The following is a 20,243-nucleotide window of genomic DNA, read 5'->3' as shown; positions in this document are numbered from 1 at the left end:
ACGTAGTGAGACCCTGTCTCCAAAAATGAATAAATAAAATAAAAAATAAAAAAGGTGCGGAGATGAAGAGCCAGAAGATAGAGGGTATAGAGAAAACCTGGGGTCTTGGCCTCCATCCTCTTGCTTCGCCATGAGGAAACTGAGGCCAGGATCTTGGAAGACTTGTCCTGCTTCCCACAGTGACCAGCCCCGACGTCCTACGTCCCAGCCCTGAGCCTTCTCCTCCCGAGTCCTTCCACCTCCCCCGTGGGACCGGTCCTCAGAGAACACTGCAATGAAGTTTACCAAGTGCTTGGGTAACGGTGTCAAATCACTAGGGCTGGTCCTTGTATCTCCACTTTCCAGATGAGGAAACTGAGGCCCAGAGAGCTTCAGGAATGGTGGAAGGGAGCAGGATTTGAATCTGTGGCCAGCACCCTCACTGTAAATGCTGCCTCTGTGAGACAGGCAGGAGCAGAGGGAAGAACCAGGCCTCAGCCCTGTGATCTGGGGCAGGGCTGGGGAGCTTGGGGTCAGGGCCCGAAGGTACTTCCTCTCAGCTCTCAAGGTGACTTTCTGCAGCCTCCTCCCGGCCGGCAGCCACAGCTCTTGGGGCCTCCAGAGCAAGGGCCACAGGGCCTCGATTCGTTTCTGTGCTGATTCAGTCAGGTGTGCGCAGCTCGGGAGCCCAGAGAACTGAGGAGACAGCGAGAAGCAGGAAGGAGGACCCCAGGCACTCTGCTCCAGGTGGAGGCTTCCTCTCTGCCTCGTGGCTTCAGGGCTTGAGGCTTCAGCAGCTGATCCTTTGTGGGTCCCTAAGGGCAGCTGCCCCTGTCACCTCCACTAGGTCTGGCTGCTTGGGACTTGGTACCTATCTGTCCCTTCTGTCCCTTTAGGGCACTTGCCTCCTCCCTAGCCTACACCCTTAGGTTCTGTTTCTCTTCACCATGGTGGCGGATCAGAGTGCAGACCCAGGAAGGTGAATCGTTAATTCCTTTATTTGTAAATTTTCTTCTAAATTTAATTTTTTTTTTTTGTACCGGGGATCGAACTCGGGACGTTGCTCTTTCAAGGCAGGCAGCAGCACCACTGAGCTAAATCCCCAGCCCACTTTTAAATGTAATTTTAATTATTTTATTTTTATTACTACTATTTGTGTGTGACCAGGGAGAGTACTGGGGCTGGAACCCAGGGCCTTCACACTGAGCTACATCACCAGTCCTTATTTTATTTTGAGACAGTGTCTCATCAAGTTGCTAAATTGCCTGGGCTGGATTTAAATTTGTGATCATCCTGCCTCAGCCTCCCAGGGTGCTGGGATTACAAGCCTTTGGCACCACACCCATTTTAAATCACTAATTCTTGGTCATCCTGCCCAGGCTGGGCCTAGCAGGCTCTCCTGTACCCAGGGGCCCCTCTGGCAAGTCTCAGGGCCTCTTCCCCTTTCCCTTCAACTTCCCCACATTTCTAACCTGAGGATCCGGGAACTAGACTAAAAGTGCCATAACCCAGTCCCTTGGCCCCCAGCCTGAGCTGTTTGTTTTTATTTATGGATCCGACTGTCAAAGTTTCTGTTCAGAGAAAGTTCTTTGGCAAAAGAAAAAAAAAGGCATAAAGGTCAGCTTATTGCTGTCTTTGCCCTGGAGGCACCTGAGGCCTAGACGTGGGTCTGTGGGTTGCTGGGACTGGAGCTCAGGCCCAAGGCTGTGGGCCCAGTCTCAGGTACCCCGCGGCATCCTCCCTGTGTTCCTCAGACTCCAGGAGCCACCAGTGTGGGGTCTAAGTCAGGCTGCTTCTCCACTAGATGGACTGGGTGCTGGAGAAGTCCACCTACAGAGAGAAAGCACCCCTTTCCCCTTCAGTCTGACTGTGAACTCATGATTCTTACCACAGCCCTAGACCTGCTCGGTGGCTAAGTATATTACAGACTCTGCCGTGTGCCAGTCCTTGTGTGAGGCTTGTACCATTAGCGCCCGCTTGACAAATAAAGACCTGTGAGTCTGGAAGAGTTAAGTGAGTTTCACAAGCCACAGAACTAGTTAGTAGCAGAGCTGACCCGATGTCTATTTTCAGGGCTCGGGATCAAACCTAGGGCCTTGTGCATGAAGGCAAGCACTCTGTCTTTGGACTACATATACTCCCAGCCTGAGAAGTTTAAATAGTAACGAGAGTAGACAGAAAGTGTAATGAGCTCCTGTGTCCCTGTCCCTGAGGTCCAGTGCCCAGCACCCATGGTCACCTGCAATATGGGGAACTTGGGCAGACTTCACACCACTTCACCCATACCCTTTGCGCTGTGTAGTTCTAAGTGAGACTTTTTAAAGACATGAACACAATACCGAGATCACACCTTCATTTTTAACATGTCATGTACTTCTTTCTTTGATAGTCATGAGTCCGAATGTAATAAGAGTCCCTGCTTGGTGGTGGATGGAGAAGTCTCGTACATTTTGGGTCCTTTCTTTTTTTTGGTACTGGGGATCAAACTTGGGTCCTTGGGCTTTCGAGGCAGGCAGCGGAACCACTGAGCTAGATCCCCGGCCCCATTTTGAGTCCTTTCTGCAACCCCAAGAAGTCGGTTTGACAGTGGAGTTTCCTGCTGTCTGGGTTTTGCCAGTGGCAATCGCATGCAGTCATTGAACTTGTTCTTTTGTCCTTGGTGGCCCTGTAAATTGGCAGTTGGATGTGATGGGTGACCAGATTGCAAGTGTCTCCCTCTCATCTTTATTCCCTCATGATTTCCGGCAACCCCACATCCCCATGGTGCTCTTTCCTCTGGAGCCCCATCACGTCAGTCTCTGTTCTTGCTGGTGTTAGCAGCCTTTGGGGCACAGTGTCTGATGCCATTGGTTCATCAGCATCTTCACTGCAGCTCAGTGGTCTAATTTCTGTCATTCCCTTGTCCCTCTTTGGTGGGTACCTGAGAAACCTCCCCTGACTGTCGCTTGGTTTAGAGCTGGCCCTTACCCCAGATCAGAGTCTGGAGCCTTCGGTCACTCTGCGCACTATCCCACCTGCCTAGCCGCTACCATCTTGCCTGCTTTTCAGCGACCCCAGCCTTGCTCATTGTCGAGTTACTGTGCGTTTGTTTCCCTGGGGGTCCACGGAGCCGAGTGCCCCCCAGAACTGACTTTCCTCCTCCCTCTTCTCCCCCTCTGATCTCTCCCACAACACTGTGGCTTCTGGGACACCTGGGGAGCTGGGCTCAGCTCCCTGTCCACCGAGGAAGCTATTCCTAGAAGCAGTGTCCCAGCCTTCAGCTCCTAATCCTGTCTCTTGGGCTCTGTACCCCCTCACCTCGCCCTGGACCCAGGAAGGAACTTGTGACTTCAGCCCCTCCACACCCCGCCTCCCTCTCATCAGAGGGCAGGGCAGGCTGGGGTGGGGTCAGCTGGGGACCTTGGCCTTTGAGCCGCCTCCCAGCACAGTTCCCAGTGGGCTCTGGGTCTGCAGAAAGATGCAGGGGGCAGTGAGGAGCACAGGGCCCCGAGATTGCCGTCAGGAAGCTGGGAGGTCTGGCTGGTGCCACTGAAATGAGCAAAGGCCTCCCGACATGTGCTCAGTCTCAAGGTCCCAGGGTTGGGCTCCTGGCTGCTCAGGACTGCAGGGTGTTTTCGGAGTGGGGTTCATCTTCCTTAGCATGAGCGGGGCTGAACAGACTTACTGATAGTACCCCAGGGCATTTCTTCAGCTTAGCTGTGATTTATAGGTGAGGTTGCATGGCATGTGCCAGATGGGACCTAAGAGTAAATAACCACATAACATCAAATAAATATTCACTCAACAGACATTTGCTGGACTTCTAGTACATGCCAGGCCCATTGTGTAATCCTAGGTAAAGGAGTGAGCAGGCAGACCAGACCATGCTTGGTGGGGGAGACAAGAAGCAGGTGAGCCAGGTATGGTGGCACGTGCCTGTAATTCCAGTACTCTGGGGGCTAGGCAACATGGTAACAAGTTTGAGCCCAGCCTGGGCAACTTTTTTTTGGTACAGGGATCAAACTTGGGACCTTGCGCTTGCAAGGCAGGCACTGGAACCACTGAGCTAAATCCCCAGCCCCTCAATTTTTTTTTTTATTCATTAAGTTTATTGGGGGCCTGCCCCGTGTAGCACTGTAGCTTGGTCACATCTGCAAAGGTCCTGTTCCCAGTTAAGGTCCCATTTCTGGGCACCCAGGCTTGGGGCTGGACCCTGGGTTTGGGGGCTGCTGTTCTCCCACAGCCCTGGGGGTCCGGGCTGGCCGCTCCCCCTGCAGAACAGAGGACCGGAGGCTAGGTTGTAGTGAGAGGAGGGTCTTTCCATCCAGAACCTCCTGTGCGCCCAGCACTTTGTGGATTTACTTACTGTATTTAATTTATTTTTGGTGCTGGGGATTGAAGCTTCCTGTATTTTATGTGGGTCAGGTAAATGTCATAACTGTTTTTCTTTTTAATTTAAATTTGTATTTACTTAGTTTTTGTTATTATTAAAACTTTTTCCCTCCAGCTAGACTTGTTTTTTTAATACCTTGATTATAAAAATAACTAATATTTTCAGGGTGGTAAGGAACAATTTTTTAGTTAACTACATCTCTGAAACTAAATTATATATATATATATATATATATATATTTTTTTTTTTGGTACTGGGGATCGAACTTGGGTCCTTGTGCTTGCACAGCAGGCGGCGAAACCACTGAGCTAAATCCCCAGCCCATATATATATATATATATATATATATATATATATATTTTTTTTTTTTTTTTTTTGAGACAGGGTTTCACTATGTAGTTCAGGCTGGCCTTGAACTCAAAGAAATCTTCCTGCCTCAGCCTCCCAAGTGCTGGGATTACAGTCGTGTGCCACCAACCTGGTTTGTATTTATTTCTGCTACTTTGGGAATCAAGTTGATGAGTCAGAACAGTTCTGAAAGCAAAAGGGTCCACACAGTCTTCTTGTTGCAGATTGGCAGGCTCAGGAAGGTGTTTTGTGTACAAACCCTCAGCTTCTCTGAAGGAAGATGTCATTCCCCCATATGGGGCCCCTACTGCCTCTTCATTGTCCCCACCAGTGACTGTCTGAATATACTATTTTTGTTTTTTTTGATACTGGGAATCGAACTCAGGACCTTGTGCTTGTGAGGCAGGTGGTAGCACCACTAAGCTAAATCCGGCCCTGAATATATGATTTTAAAAATTATTTTTTCAACCTTTTCTGAGGTGAGTGTTCTTTTTTTCATCTTTTCTCCTCCTCCTCCTCCTCCTCCTCCTCCTCCTCCTCCTCCGTGTGTGTGTGTGTGTGTGTGTGTGTGTGTGTGTGTTTTAGGACAGGGTCTTGCTTTATAGTCCAGCTGGTTTTGTTTTGTGAGGTTTTTTTGATACTGGGGATGGAACTCGGGACCTTGCATTTGTGAGGCAGCCAGTGGCACCACTGAGCTAAATCCCCGGCCCTCCAGATGGTTTTGAACTCACTATGTAGCCCAGGGTGGCCTCAAACTAATAGGTGTGTGCCACCATGCCCATGGAGAATCACAAGTTTGAGGCCACTCTGGACACTTTAGAGACCCTGTCTCTATTTATTTATTTTCTGAGACAGGGACTCACTGTGTAGTTCAGGTTGGCCTTGAACTCACTATGTTGGGACTGGGGATTTGGCTCAGTGATACCATGCCTGACTCACAATTGCAAGGTCCTGAGTTCTATCCCAGATACCAGAAAAAAAAAGAACCCACTGTGTAGCCCCGGCTGATCTCAAACTCACAGTGATCCTCCTGCTTCATCCTCCCAAGTGCTGGGATTACAGGTGTGTGCCACCATACCTGGCTCAAAACAAATTTTTTTTTTTTTTTTGGTACTGGGGATCAAACTTGGGACCTTGTGCTTGTGAGGCAGGCGCCGGAACCACTGAGCTAAATCCTGGGCCCTCAAAACAAAATTTTTTAAAGAGTCTGGAAGAATCACAAATTCAAGCCCAGCCTGGGCAATTTAGTAATTTAGTGAGACCCTGTCAGAAAATAAATAATAAAAAGGAACTGGGCTGGTCATGGTGGCATATGCCTGTAATCCCAGCATTCAAGCGGCTGAAGCAGGAGGATCACTGTGAGTTCAAGGCCAGGCTGGACTACATAGGGAGATCTTGTCTTCGGGTGAGATGCTGGAGATGTAGCTCAATCCAAAAGTCCTGGTTTCGGTCCCCAGAACAAACAATATTTGGCGACTTTGAAGAAGTTGGGTGTATAATCCCAGCAGACTAGGAGGCTGAGCCAGGAGGACCGAAAGTTTGGGCTTAGCCTGGTCAACTTAATGAGTGAGAAACTGCCTCAAAAAGGGGGGGAGAGCCGGGGATTTAGCTCAGTGGCACTGCACCTGCCTTGCAAGTTCAAGATCCTGAGTTTGATCCCCCACTTCCTCTGCCTTACTCTGCAAGTGCTGTGGGTCACATCCTCGGATTTAACCCACCACTGATTAAACATATTTGGAAAAAAAAAATGTCTTTATAATGCCGGACTTTGTGGATGGAAGCCCAGCTGGGATTTGAACCCACAAACCCTCAGCTTAACCTCTGAGTGGTGCTTGAAGGGACAGCTGAGTTCGGCGTGCTGTGCTGATTGTGGGAGCCTCCGTGGGTGAAATTTTAGTGCTGTGCTCTGAGCTCTCTCCTACCTGCAGCAACCCTCTTCGACCTGACCTTGAGCAAGGCCAGGCTGCGCAGTGGGCAGAGTTGTGAGGCTAGCCAGGCACGGAGGGGCTTCTAGGCCTCTCCGAAACCCCGAGGGGAGCCTAGTTGTCCAGGTGTCCGGGTAGAGCAGGCCGGTATGTCCAGCAAGGGCCTGGGACGCCCCCTGGTGGATCTGCACCCTCCCTACACAGAACCAGGTTGCTGCTCTGTGCTCTGCTTCCCAGGACCCAGGGTGAGCAGCAGTCAGAAGCTGGGGTTCTTTCTAGGAGCCCTACCTAGCTCCGGATCAGAACATGCAGCGCTGCAGGGCGGATGAGAGCCCAGTTCTGGCATTTGATTGAATTGGCTTCAAATCCCAGCTCTAGGCTGAGGCAGGAGGAGCACTGTGAGTTTGAGGGCAGCCTGAACTACATAGCAAGACCCTGTCTGGAACAAAAACCCAGATCCCAGCTCTGCGGCTCACTCAGGGATCCAAGCTTCAGTTTCACCTCCACCTACTGTGTGAACCCTCCCAGAGCTGTGGTCGCTGGGGAGAGGATGTGGCTGTGCGCATGCTCAGTAAATGTTAATGCTTATAACCTGTCCAAAGAGTATGTTCCACGGAACTTGAGCCAGTTACTTTATCTCTGGGCTTTGGTTTCCTCACTTACAAAGCAGACACAGTCCTTCCAGGGTTATGAAAATTAGATTTTGAATCCAAAAGCTGGATGTGGTGGTGCACACCTGTAATCCCAGCACTCTGGGGAGGCTGAGGCAGGAAGGTCCAAAGTTTGAGCTCAGCTTAAAAAATATATATATATTTATATTTTTGGTACGGGGGATCAAACTCGGGACCTTGCACTTGTGAGGCAGGCAGCGGAACCACTGAGCTAAATCCCCGACCCTAAAATAAAAAATATTTTAAAGGTGCTGAGGTGCTTGCCTCAGCAGCACGTATGCTAAGATGGGACAGCATAGAGAAGATTAGCATGGTCCCCATTCAAGGCAAGGGGGTGACGTGCTCATTTGTGAAGCCTTCTGTACTGTTCTGCCAGAAAGGTCCGAACACTTTTCCTTTTCCTTTTTAGGTGACAAAACAATTTTGACCTTTTTTCATTATAAATAATGTTTATTACAAGGTTCAAATAATTTTTGGCAGAATCTTCCATTTTATTCTTTTCAATTTTGTAATTTATAAATTGTGGGTAGATTCTTTGAAATTCTTAGCTGTTCCTCACCAAATTTCTTTCGTTTGGTGTGTGTGTGGGGAGGGGTTGAGACAGTGTCTTGCTATCTAGTTCAGGCTGGCCTTGAGCTCACGATGTAGCCCAGGGTGGCCTGCAGCCCACAGTGCTCTTCCTGCCTCAGCCTCCCGAGTGCTGGGACTGTAGGTGTGTACCACCACTCCTGGCAACCATCACCAGATCTTTAAGTTATTCATTTATTTATATCAATAGAGAATTGGACCTGGGGATTTAGCTCAGTGGTTTCACCGCCTGCTGCGCAAGCGCAAAGACCCAAGTTCGATCCCCGGTACCTAAAAAAAAAAAATAATAGAGAATTGTGGTTTCAGTCATGAAAAAGGGATGGGAATGTAGCTCAGTGCAAAGCCCTTGGGCTCAATTCCCAGTACTTCAAAACAGACAAACAAACAAGAAGATACAAAAAACCCAACTTGAACCCAAAAGATAAGAACCCCATGTTCTCTTGCATGCTTAAGGGGACACTTTCATTACTTTCGTTATTCAGCTCCTGCTCTATGAAAGACACTGTGCTTATTTATTCAACAAATATTGACCCTGGCCTGTCCTAAGGCAGGCTCTGTACCAGAGTGGGGCTGGGGGATGAGCTTCCCAGCCCATCTGGGCATCCAAGTTTACCAAGAGAAGTGTGAAGCCGAGGACTTTCTCCGTGAAGCGGTGAGAGTAAACATCTCAGGCCAGGCTCTGTGGTTGCCGTGCTTGGAAACCAGGGAACGGGGCCACTTGTGAACAGACTTCCCCTGTGGACCTGGCTGCAGATCGAAACTGCATGTGATTTTCATACTGCAAAAGATTTTTTCTTGATTTCTACCCTCGCATTTAGAAATGTCAAAATCATGCTTATTCTCAGCCCATGGGCTGGGTTGGGCCTGGGGCTGTCATTTGCTGACCCCTAGTGACTCTGCCCATAACCTCTCGGGGTCACTGTGAATAAGGGGTCACCTGCTTTTGTGTTGTTGCTGTTTAGGGTTTCTGAGTCTCCACGAACTGTGTATTTGCCACTGAGCCACCGGGGAGCTGGGGTCTTTCCAGACCAGATGGCGTTTCCCATGGCAGTCACCATGCTCATTTTGAGTGTGACACACAGGAGGTGCCAGCTTCCTCCATAAATCACCCCGAACTTGGCAGTCAGCTTTGTGTCTCTTTTCTCCCATTTCAAAGCACTTCGCCTCGCTTGTCGGCCCTTTCCCCTTGGCCGAGACACCATCATTCCCATTTCACAGATGAGCAAACAGAGCCCCAGGAAGGGCGGAGATCCCCTTGAGGGTTGCTCCCAGGGGCTCCAGGGCTGCCCCGGAAGGTTCTGGTTCCCTTTTCTCAGGGACTTGGAGAAAGGTGTAGACTTCTGGGTTGTGTTTTTGTTTTGAGACAGAGTCTTGCTATGTGCCTCAGGCCGGCCTTGAACTTGTAGTACTCTTCCTGCCTCAGCCTCCTGAGTGCTGGGATCACAGGTGTGCACCACCACCCTGTGCTGAGGTGGTGCAGAGTCCTCTGCTGCTACGGAAGAGTCATTCGTCCCATCCTGGACGGGATGCTGCACATTCACTTTTGGAGGGTCCCACAGGCATCCGCTGAGCCTCTATGCATGGCAGACCTATTCCTGGTGCTGGTAGGGAGCGAGCCCGGCAGACAGGAGGCTGCCCTCCCTGTGCTTACAGAGTGGCAGGGAAGAAAGACAGCAGCAGACTGTCGATCGTGATCGGCGCCAGGGCATGAGGGGCTCCTGTCCACGTGTCAGACGTTGTTGTGTGGTTTTTTGCTCCTGGCCAGCCTGACCAGAAGAGCCGGCAGGATGAAGACCCAGAGGGTCAAGGAAGCCGTGTAACTTCGCTGGCTTCACAGACTAGGGAGGGAGGCTGCTAAGTGGCTGGGTTTTCTCCAGCCCTAATCCCTGTCCTGTTGCTGTGACTGCACACTGAGAGGCCCTTCGTGCCACACTGAGGGGTTTGTTAGGTGGAGGGGGCCGTGGAAGGCTCTGGCAGAGACGGGAGCGTGGATGGTCAGGGCCATTCGGAAAGCTGGCCCGGCAATGTCAGGTGTGCGAGTGGCAGGGGCAGCCCAGCGCCCCCTCAGGAGAGCGGTGACAGTGGACTGCCACAGTGTGGAGGGGGACAGACAGGGCGGAGAGAGGTCAGGCCAGGAAGATCATAGAGGAGATGTGCACTAGAAGCAAGACACTGGCGAGCCGGTGTCGCTCTGGGCATCCCCAGTGGTTCTGGTGGCCGTGAGCTGGCAGGAGCGAGCATCGTGCGGGTTCTGCCTCCAGGGAGCCGGCGACTGGTGGACGTGATGGACGTGAACACCCAGAAGGGCACGGAGATGAGCATGTCCCAGTTCGTGCGCTATTACGAGACGCCCGAGGCCCAGCGGGACAAGCTGTACAACGTCATCAGCCTGGAGTTTAGCCACACCAAGCTGGAGCACCTGGTCAAGCGTCCCACCGTGGTAGGCCCCAGCCTGGCTCTGGGCTGGGCTCTCCCTTGAACTAGGTGGCCGACAGGAGTGTGGCCATGCTGGTCTCCCGGGGGGATTGTCGGGGGCAGAATATTGGGCTCTTGTGCTGGCTGAGGTGGGAGGAAGGGGTGCAGTGGGTGCAGGGGTCCAGCTCAAGGCACCCGGGGACTCCCTGGGGTAGAGGGGATGCTGGGCTCTGGTCTGGCAGTGGGGGGCCACAAGCACTGACAGTGGCCTGACTTTCAGGTGGATCTGGTGGACTGGGTCGACAACATGTGGCCCCAACACCTGAAGGAGAAGCAGACTGAGGCCACCAACGCCATTGCAGAGATGAAGTACCCCAAAGTGAAGAAGTAAGGCTTGCCTGGCTGGTGACGGAGTGGGGAGGGCGGCCCTGGCCTTGGGGAGGCTGGCAGAGGGTCCCGGCTGGCCCATGGGCTTGAGTGGCTTTGCAGCCAGCTCCCTTCAGAGCCGAGGGCCTGAGCCTGAGCAGGACAGTAGGGACTCAGGGATGGGGCCTTGATCCGGGCCTGTTGGCATCTTGTTCTCAGGAATGCAGGGCTCCGATTCCTGCCACTGGCCCTGGGGTGTCCCCAAAGCTCTCTTGGGGGCCATGATCTGAGGAGGCAGAGGGGGGAGATACTATGCATAGTTGAAAACCTCAAGCTGCTCTGCCCATGTGACAGCACATCCTGGGAGTGGACACTTTCAGAGCACCCCTCCCACAGTGGGCACTGATTTGACAAGGGATGGGAACGGCTGTCACCTCTCTCTGCTCCTGGGTCTTGAGACCTGGGACCTCTGACTCAGCATGCCCCATCCTGAACAACGCCCAGGGTCAGCGTCCTGTGGGTCAGTGTCCTCACCAGGATTGTCTGAGATGGTCCCCTCCAGGCCTGAGGTTGGCTCAGGGCCAGGAGATGACCATGGTCCATAGCAGAGCCCTCACCACACGGAGCATGGCCGTCCTGACCTGGGACAATGGCTCAGCCTGGGCAGAGGCAGGTGCGGGCCTGTCTGGATCCCCAGGAGCAGGAAGTCACCCTTGGGACTCCCACTGTCTAGGGCCCTCTTTTTGGTACCAGGGATCGAACTCGGGTCCTTGCGCTCACAAGGCAGGTGGCAGAACCACTGAGCTAAATCCCTGGCTCTCCGCTTAGGTTTTCTAAAAGAGGAAATGAGACACTGGCTGTCCCAGGGAGGGCAACTGCTCTGCGCTTCCCAAAAGAGCTGGGGGCAGCAGCTTGGGGTCGGTTAGTAGCTCTGCTGGCCCAGCTGCCAGCAGTGCCCCGGGAGCTTCCGGGCTGTGAACTTCCCATTCCCTGGCCCTCTATTCAGTGCATATTGAATACAGACTGCGTGCCAGGCTTTGTAAGGGAGGCCGTGCTGGCTTTGGGTTTCTCAGGGTTTTGCTTTCAGCCTCTCTCTCTGTTTAATTACTTCATAGACATTTTCCTTCCCCCCAAGCTGAACCTCCGTGCAGCCCTTGGATCTGGGCTGCATCAAAGGCAAAGATCCCGCTCCAGGTGGGCGGGGCGGGGAGCAGGCATTGCTTCCAGTTCTGCTCTGTTCTGATTTGATCACAGGAAAACGTTCAGAGCCCCTGGGATGGGGAGGTGAGCGGATGAACAAGACTAAAGGCCCCACCCACTGGAGAATCACAGGCCAGAACTGGGCTCTGATCTGGTCAGAGGGAGACACATGGAGCTGGGGAGGCAGGGACTGGAAGAATCTCGGGCTGGTGCCACCAGGAGGGGACATTTAACCTGGGCTTTAGATGACAGAAGAAATGAGAGGACATGGGGAGGGATGGAGGAAGGGAAGTACTCGAGGATGGAGTTGGAGGGTGTGGGGGAAATCATGTCTCATGGACTCATTCATTCATTCAGCAACTCTGTTCTAAGCATCTCATTGGTGCTTGGCACTCGCAATATGGGCGGGGTGTGTGTGGCTGAGCCGTCCCCACCCCCACAGAGTACAGTCGATGGAGACAGATGGTAATCCAGTAATGACAGAAAGATGGCAGCTGGGAAGAGGCCACCACCCACTGGTCTGTGGTACTTTGTGCTGGTACCAGGGCCTCACCTGGTCAGGAAGGTCAGGGATGGGCTCCGAGCTGGGGTCCCAAGGGCCCTTTGCTTTAGGTGGAGAGGACTAGGGAGGCTGACACTCCAGTTTCCCAGAAGAACTGTTGGAAGCTTTTTTTATGCAATACAATGTGTTCAGGTTTTCACTGGGCAAATCCTCCTGCTGTGCGGATTGAAGGGAGTGGGGCAGCAGACAGGAAGAGCAGGCTGAGGCCAGCGAGATGGAGAAAGAGGGCAGAGAGAGGAGAGGCAGGCAGAGGAGCCGTATTTGGGGAAAATAGCACTGGGTGATGCAGATATCAATTAATTACAGTCCACCTTGCCTTTGTAAGATACTCAGTGTCTCCTGCCCTTTATTGGAAGATTCCATTACGTTGTAAAGATCTTTTCTCATTACTCAAAGCTCCATTTAGAGTCTTCTTTAATTACCAAAAAATAGGGTTCATGCCCTGTTTTCTAGGGGTGTGTCTGAGATATTGGTCACCTTCGTGGCAAATAGATTTACAAACTCCACCCATGGCTGCAGGAACTTGTTCTGGGATTTGAACCACATTAGGAAGGAAACTGTCACCTCAGAAACAGTCCATTTGTTCATCTGAAAAGAATGTTGATTCAAATATTCATAAGCCAGGTAACAAATCCCACCCTGATGGGGTCCTCTGGGACCCCTGACAGGTTCTGTGGAATTTAATTAAAATGACATTGTTTCTAGAAATCACCACACTTCCTTGCTGGAGGCGCCTATGAAGCAGAGGCAGCCGATGGCCTCCTGCATCTGAAGGCCTCCAGTGTGGTGCAGAGTGTGACAGTCCCAGGGCTTCCCCTAGATCTGGGATTTATGTTGTTCCGTGGTGGTCAGGGGGTTAGGAATTTTAATGGGTTTCAGCTGAGATACTTAAGTTGAGGGAAAGGGGTTAGTTGCAACTTCACGGGAGACAAAAGATTTATAAAGAGTATGTTAAGGTATTAGTTATCTTCTGGTGAAAGACACCGCACTAAATAGTTGGTAGACTGAAGTGAATAAAGCCACATCCCTCTCTCCTGGAGCTTATATTGTGGTGAGGAAACAGGTAAACAAACAAGGGAATGATATAATTTAGTGCTAAGTATCTCAAAGAAACAGAAAGCAGAATGAAGGGAAGGGGAATGACAGGCATGGGCTCACTGAAACCAAAGTCATCCTGTGTTTCTGCCATTGCCCCTTACCCCTCCATCTCTATTCTTCAGAAATGCTCTGTGCAGAATTGTTTCTCTGGGGAAATTCCGTATACCTGCCTGAACAGTGACACTTAGGAGTATCCCTGCGTTTGTTTTTTATCGCTGCCTAACCATTACCCTCAAACTTCACAGCCTAAGAAAATTATTTCAGTAGCTCAATTTTTATTTTATTTATTTGGGAGTGTTGGGGGGTTAAGTCAGGGTCTTGCTGTGCAGACCAGGATGGCCTCAGACTCAGCAGTGGTCCTCTTCTCTCATCGTCCTGAGTGCTGGGATTATAGGCATGGGCCACTGTGCCTGGCAAAATTTTAGCAGTTTAAAGCAATAAAGATTGTCTCAGTTTCTGTAGGTCAGGGATCTGCAGGTGGCTTAGCTGGGTGGTTCTGGCTCTTGGTACCTCAGGAGCTTGCATTCGGGCCGAGGCTGAACCAGGCAGGCTTGGAGGATCCTCTTCTGAGACAGCACATCCAGTGGCTGTTGGCAGGAGGCCTCAGTTCCTCACCACTTGGGCCTCTCCACAGGGGCGTGTAAGCGTCCTCATGACCTGGCAGCTGGCTCTCCAGAGTGGTTTGAGAAAGACCAAGGAGAAGGACACAGCGCCTTTTATGACCTAATTTTGAATCCGTACCGTTTGCTTCTTTTGTATTCTGTCAATTAGTCCAACCCATACTTAAGGACACGAATGTAGCTTTACCCGTGTGTTTTGCAGTACTGAGGAGGGAACCCCAGGCCTTGTGCATGTTAGACAAGTGCCCCACCCAGAGCTACATTCCCAGCCCAGGCCTGCTCTTGCAGGGAGGAGCATCACAGAAGTTTTGGACTTGTTTCAAAGCCTCTGGGATCCCCTAGGTCTGAGATGTGTGTGGCTTTTTCACTAAGGAGGATAGGCCATTGTAATGCATTCCAGAAAGGGATCAGTGGGACTCCTCCCCTCTGCTGCTCCTGTGGGACCAGGGTTTGTAGAAGTGAGGTGTGCTAGTGTGATGAAGTTACACAGTAGGCCTGCAAGCAGCACCAGAGCCGGAAACCCAGCAGAAAGCGGGACCTCAGGACCTCACATAACACGTATATTTGGGTCCTAAATAATTCAAAGTTGAGTACATTTTTCTCCACGTTTTTTTTTCATTCTACAGGCATGGCAGGAAAACTGAGGGAAAATATTAGAATGAGAGACTGAAACAAAGAGAATAAAAATGGACATTGGAACCTGAGCATGGTGGTGCACACCTGTAATCCCAATACTTGGGAGGCTGAGGTGTGAGGATAACTTCAAGTTCAACCTGGGCTACATAATGAGTTCCAGGCCAGCCTGAACGGACATAGCAAGACCCTGTCCCTAAAGAAAAGAAAACAAAAATAAATAAATAAATGAAAATAAAAATGGGCAGCAAGTCTCAGGGGCCTTCTCTCTGCCTTTCCCTGGCTCCAGACAAAAATTTTGTCTCCTTTTGGAGACTCAGTGTTGCCTTCTGCATAGTGGGTGTTGTCACCCCTATCCTGGCATGGAGCGGGGATGGTGGAGCACACAGCGCATGTGAAATGAGGAGCTCAGTCCCCTCGTAGGACCAGAGGCTGCCTATGTGATGCGTTGAAATTCTGCTTTTTTTCCTGCCCTGCTTCCAATTTGCATAGAACTTTTTTCTGTGTGTGGGGGGGGTTGAGACATGGTCTCCTTATGGTCAGGCTGGCCTCAAACTCAAAGGTGCTCCTCCTGCCTCAGCCTCCTGAGTGCTGGTATCACAGGTATGTGCCACCACTCCTGATGCATAGTTTTTCTCTACAACCACAGTAATGCTGATTCCCTTCGTCCAGTCCCCCCACCCCGCCCCCCGTTTGCTGGCATCAGCAGTGATCTTCATGTCTCACATCACACAGGGGCGCTGGCCTATGAGGCTGCCAGGGGCCCACAGAGAGGAAGTCATGGAGTGTGTGCCAGACCCCTGCCCTTTGGGTTCCTAGCTTTTCCTCCTCACCTCTCTACCTTGAAATAGAGAAAAAAGGCTGGGTGTGGTGGCACATGTCTGTGATTCCAGCACTCAGGAGGCTGAAGCAGGAGGATCACTTTGATTTTGAGCCCAGCCTGGACTCCATAGTTCAAGGCCAGCCTGAACTACATAGAGAGACCCTGTTTAAAAAAAAGCTAAGAGAGAACACTCCTTGGCTTGTTAATTTTCTGTTAAATAGGCAAAGCAGGCACCTGCCAAGAAACCCAACCAGTTCCAAAGAGCTCCAGTCTGGCCTCACCGGCAGACCCCTGGAAGGTGCTAATGAGTGGGCTTTGCCATAAATGAGATCAGAAGCAACACTGTCCCCAGGGCATTGAGGGGGGCTTCGGGGTTTGCATTTTAACCTGGGGCTGGTCAGACTGTGTTCAGAGGGCGAAATGAGCTTAGGCGTGGAAACAGCTGTTATTACCAAGACTTGAATAATTTGAAACCTATTAATTAATATGGCTGGGCATCGCTGGTGAAAAATGTTTGACGAAAGAATGGAGAAGTGTGGTTACTGCTGCCCCTGCAGAGGCCATAGGAGTCTCCTGCCCCCTTGTGGTTTGGGGAGGCTGTGGGGACAGGGTGGGGCAGGCAGTGACCCAGTGACCTGGAGGGTTGGGAATTGTGATTCTGGCTGCATCACCTTCTTCAGCCGGAAGTCAGTGTTTGAGGCTTGTCTGTGATGTCTGCCCTCTTTATTAGACTTGGAATTTGCCAAGTAGATCAGGAAGAAGGGCCAAGAGATTCAAGCAGTGACAGGTAAGCACTGCCACGTCATAGCCCAGTGACCAGAGTGAGGAGCTCTACCTCTGAGCCTCGGCTTTCTGGTCTGAAAAATGGGGACAACCCTAGGAATGAAATGAGAGGGTGGGCGCCAAGTTTGGACTCAGTAATGCAAGTGTCGTCGTCTGACGCACGGGTTCTTATCTCAGTGAATTCCCAGTTCTTCCCGGTGCCAGGCTGCTAGGCTACTACGGGGCCAAGCAGGGGAGGGGCAGCTGGAGAGCCTCAGAGCTCGCAGAGTTGAACTTCAGGTCACCTCCCTCGGTGTTAGGAGGGACCAGGAAGTGGCTCAGAGAGGGGAAGTAAGTTGCCCAAGGCCACACCGCTCGTGTCTTAGGGTGAGCTCCATCCTGCCTTTCTTGCCTGTCACACTGGGACCTGACACTCGCCCTAACTCCTAGCAGCGGTCCTTCCTTAAGCTGTGCCAGGCACATTTCGGGAAGGCGGCTCTGCTGGGTCGGCACCCCCAGCAGCAGGGTGGCGTCCACACCCCGGGAAACTTCGGGCGCCGCGGTTCCCAAGCGGTCGCCTGGAGAGCGGGGGTGGGGAGAACTCCCTTCGAGCCGCCACCTACCGCGGCGAGGGGCGAGGGGCCGGCCGCGGGCGGTGGGGGCGGCGGCGCACCCTGGCGCGGGCCCGTGCGCTTCGCTTCGCAGCGCAGCCACCGCCGCGGCCTCCCTCCGCCTCCCCGCGGCCCCGCGCCGGTGTTCAGTTTCAGCGCGGGGATGAGCGCAGGCTGCGCCCGGCTCTCCCAGGAAGGAAGGCAGCGTGCGAGGTCCCCCGCGTCTTCGGCCCGGCCCGGGCGCGCGTCAAGCCTCGGCCGCCGAAGGGGACGCCCGGGAGCGCCGCCGCCGAGGGTAACCGCGGGCTCTTTGTGGCGCGCGGGCGGGGTGTGGGTGCACGGCCGCCGCCGGCGTCGTCAAGCAGCTCTTTGTGTCCCCGGGGCGGGTGGCAGCGTGGAGGGTGTGCGTTCGCACCCGCGCGGTGAGTCCAGCCCGCCACCGGGTGCCACCTTTCCGGGGGGGCCCTGCAGGACCTTTGCCCGAGGGGGCGCTGGCTGGGCCACCCAGGGGTAGTTTCTCCAAGTTGGAGAGGAATGGAGGGATGGAGCTGCCCCGCCTCCGCCGACCCCAGGCAGCACCCCAAAGTTGGTGGCGCAGGTGCAGCGCCCCCTCCTATCTCGCTCCTCCCAGCCAGCCCAGCCTTGGAGGGTGGGAACCCCTCTAGGGCCCAGCTGGAGGCTCTCGATCTCGAGCTGCCAACTTGGAGGGAGCCCTCCTACGCAGACGCCACCTGGGCCGAGGGGTGTCGATGGCGTGGATGTCCGGGCAGCCCCCCCCCCCCCCCGCCGCTGCGGAAGCTGGGCGGTGGGTGGCGGGCGGCTGGCGGGGAGAGCTTAGCGGCCGAGGCACAGAGCCGGGGTGCCCATGTGACTGCGGTGTGCTTGGGAAGAGGAAGCTGTAGAGGTCAGTGCAAAGGCGTCACGCCAGAGCGGACAGGAGCGAACGGGGAGCCCCAGACCACGGGGTCGGGAGCCTGGGGTGGCCCGCTGGCTGCAGGGACTGGGACAAAGCCGCCCCGTCACAGCCACCTTGGCTGCCCTAATGCCTGCAATCAATTGCTGGGTGGGAGGGGCAGCCCGGGCCTGGCGGCCAGGAAATGAGGGACCTAGGAGGAGGGGCCACTTCTGGAGAGGCGCGTCTGAAAGTGGCTTCCCCAGCCCCCCAGCGGCCCTCCGTGGATGATAGAGGGTGACCCGAGGGCAGATCAGATACAGGTCAACTTGGAGAACTTTCCCAGCACACAGCAGCCGGGGGATCCTGTCTTCCACATGTGGGGGACATGGGTCAGGGGGCTGGAGGGTGGGCTGAGTGACAGTGACCGGTTTGGTGAGGCCGCCAAGCTCCCTTCCAGTCCTCGCTGCTGTGAGTGCCCAGCGGCATTCAGCTGCAGGCTGAAGGAAGCACCTCTGGCTCCGCCCCACACACACTGAAATTGTTTACCCTACACCGCGATCAGCAGAGGCCTGGAGGGGGTGGAAACCAAGGTTAGATTAAAAAAAGAAAAGAAAAAAACCAAATCAAGACAGAGAGGTGGTTTAGGAGAATGGGGACTAATATTTTGAAGTGGTGCTTAGAAGAGGCCAGTGCGGTCCATGGGGGTGGGGTGGGCGAGGGCTTCAGGACCCCCCATTCCTCGGAGAAGAGAAGATATCCCAGGCTTTCAGTCGGGGACCCAGCTGGGCTGGCCCAGGGCGGACGGTGGGGAGGGTGTGCAGCCGGAGTCAGGACTTCAGCAGCCCCGGTGCCAGCTTCGTGACAGCCTGCGTCCTGGGCTGTCAACTACACCCCTCCGATGGGGTTGCTAGGCAGCGGGCCTCGGATGTACGGGAAGGCCTTCTGATTTGTCAGCCGCCTGCAGACACATGGTTAAGGCTTCTCCCAGCCTATCCAGAGGAGGGACGCCGGGCACGCTGCCTGCATACTGCCGAGCCCCAGGTCCACCTGAACGCAAGGTGCAAAAGCCAGCCAGAAGGAGGGGCCTGGAGCCCTCCCGCCTTCCCACCTGCTCAGGGTGCCTGCCCCCCACTCTCTCCACTCTGGCTGGCTCCTCCCTACCCGTCCCACCCCATTCCTCCTCTCTTCCCCAAACCACGGAAAGGCAAAGTGCAGCAGGGAAAAGAGGTCAGTGGGTAAGCGTGTGTGCACGGGTCTCTGGAGGTACCAAGCTGCATGGGCATGAGCGGTGGGGATGCCGCCCCGTTTCTGCCACCTGGAGCTCTTGTGGGAGGGGGAGAGTGGCTGGGGGGGGGGCTGCTACTGTTGTCTGCCGGGCCTGGACTTGGAATCCTGCTCTGTACCCCCTCCCCAAGCTCTGCCCCCCCCAGAGGAAGGCAGCACAAGAGGAGGAGGCGGGGGGGTGGTGTGTGTGTGTGTGTGCGCCCCGTGTTCCTGCCTTGAAAGGGTGGCTCTGGCTCTTGTTGGCGTTCAGAAGGAAGGGGAGCTTCGGGGTCCTTCCCCAGTCACAACCTCCGCCCCAGCCTCTCCCCTCCCTGCCTAGCAACACCCCCTGCTCTTCTCTTAATCCCTTCAATTTTGACAGCTTTATGGGCATAATTCCCGTATCATTCACCTCTGGAAAGTGTGCAATCCGGTGGTTTTTAGTACATCCAGAGTGGTGCAACCACAGTCCATTTGGGGACATTCCCATCACCCCAGAATGAACCTGTGCCCTCGGTAGCATCCCTCCCATCCCCCACCCCAGCCCCTGGCCGCCATTCATCTCTTTGCTGCTCTCCCTCTGGATTTGGACATTTCGTACAGGTGGAATCTTACTCTGTGTGGTTTTTGGGGGCTGATCCTGCTTCTTACTTGGTGATCGATTGTGGATCTTGTCATTTAACTTTTACCAACGGTCTCATGGGCCAGGGCAGGGGACATATGCCCGAGTGTGTTTCTCTTCCTGCTGTGCCTAGCTCTGGACCACTGGTTGAATGAGTGAGGTGAATGGGGACTGGTAATTGGCAAGCTACACTGGTGGTTTACAACTGAATTCCAGGGGGCCCAGCTGCTCCAGACGGGCCTGGCAGCTTGGGAGAACTGAGTATCAGAGCTGTGAAGGAGCAGTGAGAAAGCCTCCGAGTTGGATGGGGGTGGGCGGGAGTAGAAAGGAACCCCAGGGCCTGTTGGCTGCCACTCTGTTGGGAACCCAAATCAAGAAGCTCAGCTTCTTGAAATTGTTGCCCGATCACAGGGGCATCCCGTGATTCCGGGAGGGGAACTCTGCGACTAGATTTGGATTTTTAGAAAAAGAAAATCCCCCAGTGTAATCG

At 53.5% G+C, this 20,243-nt stretch overlaps 1 protein-coding gene across 16 annotated transcripts in view; it reads left to right on the top strand.

The window, feature by feature from the left end:
- The window catches only part of Kdm2b (lysine demethylase 2B), a 111,706-nt gene that overhangs the window by 19,129 nt on the left and 72,334 nt on the right, over window positions 1-20,243 (top strand). For 11 of the 16 annotated variants that reach the window (XM_087198300.1, XM_004843847.4, XM_087198296.1 and 8 more), the window contains exons 5-6: window positions 10,145-10,323; window positions 10,579-10,685. In XM_087198300.1, the coding sequence (XP_087054426.1) occupies window positions 10,145-10,323; window positions 10,579-10,685 (286 nt within the window). Of the gene's footprint in view, window positions 1-10,144; window positions 10,324-10,578; window positions 10,686-15,885; window positions 16,388-16,431; window positions 16,750-17,063; window positions 17,269-17,606; window positions 17,878-18,246; window positions 19,096-20,243 lie in introns of those variants that run through there. The other 5 variants (XM_087198302.1, XM_087198305.1, XM_087198303.1 and 2 more) reach the window with 5 other exon arrangements.

Source organism: Heterocephalus glaber, unplaced genomic scaffold, assembly GCF_053883595.1.
Source record: "Heterocephalus glaber isolate CG9 unplaced genomic scaffold, H.glaber_assembly_v1.0 deba00001687, whole genome shotgun sequence".
Lineage (NCBI taxonomy): Eukaryota > Metazoa > Chordata > Mammalia > Rodentia > Bathyergidae > Heterocephalus > Heterocephalus glaber.
Note: the sequence above shows the minus strand (reverse complement) of the source record. Positions and strands in the feature narration are given on the sequence as shown.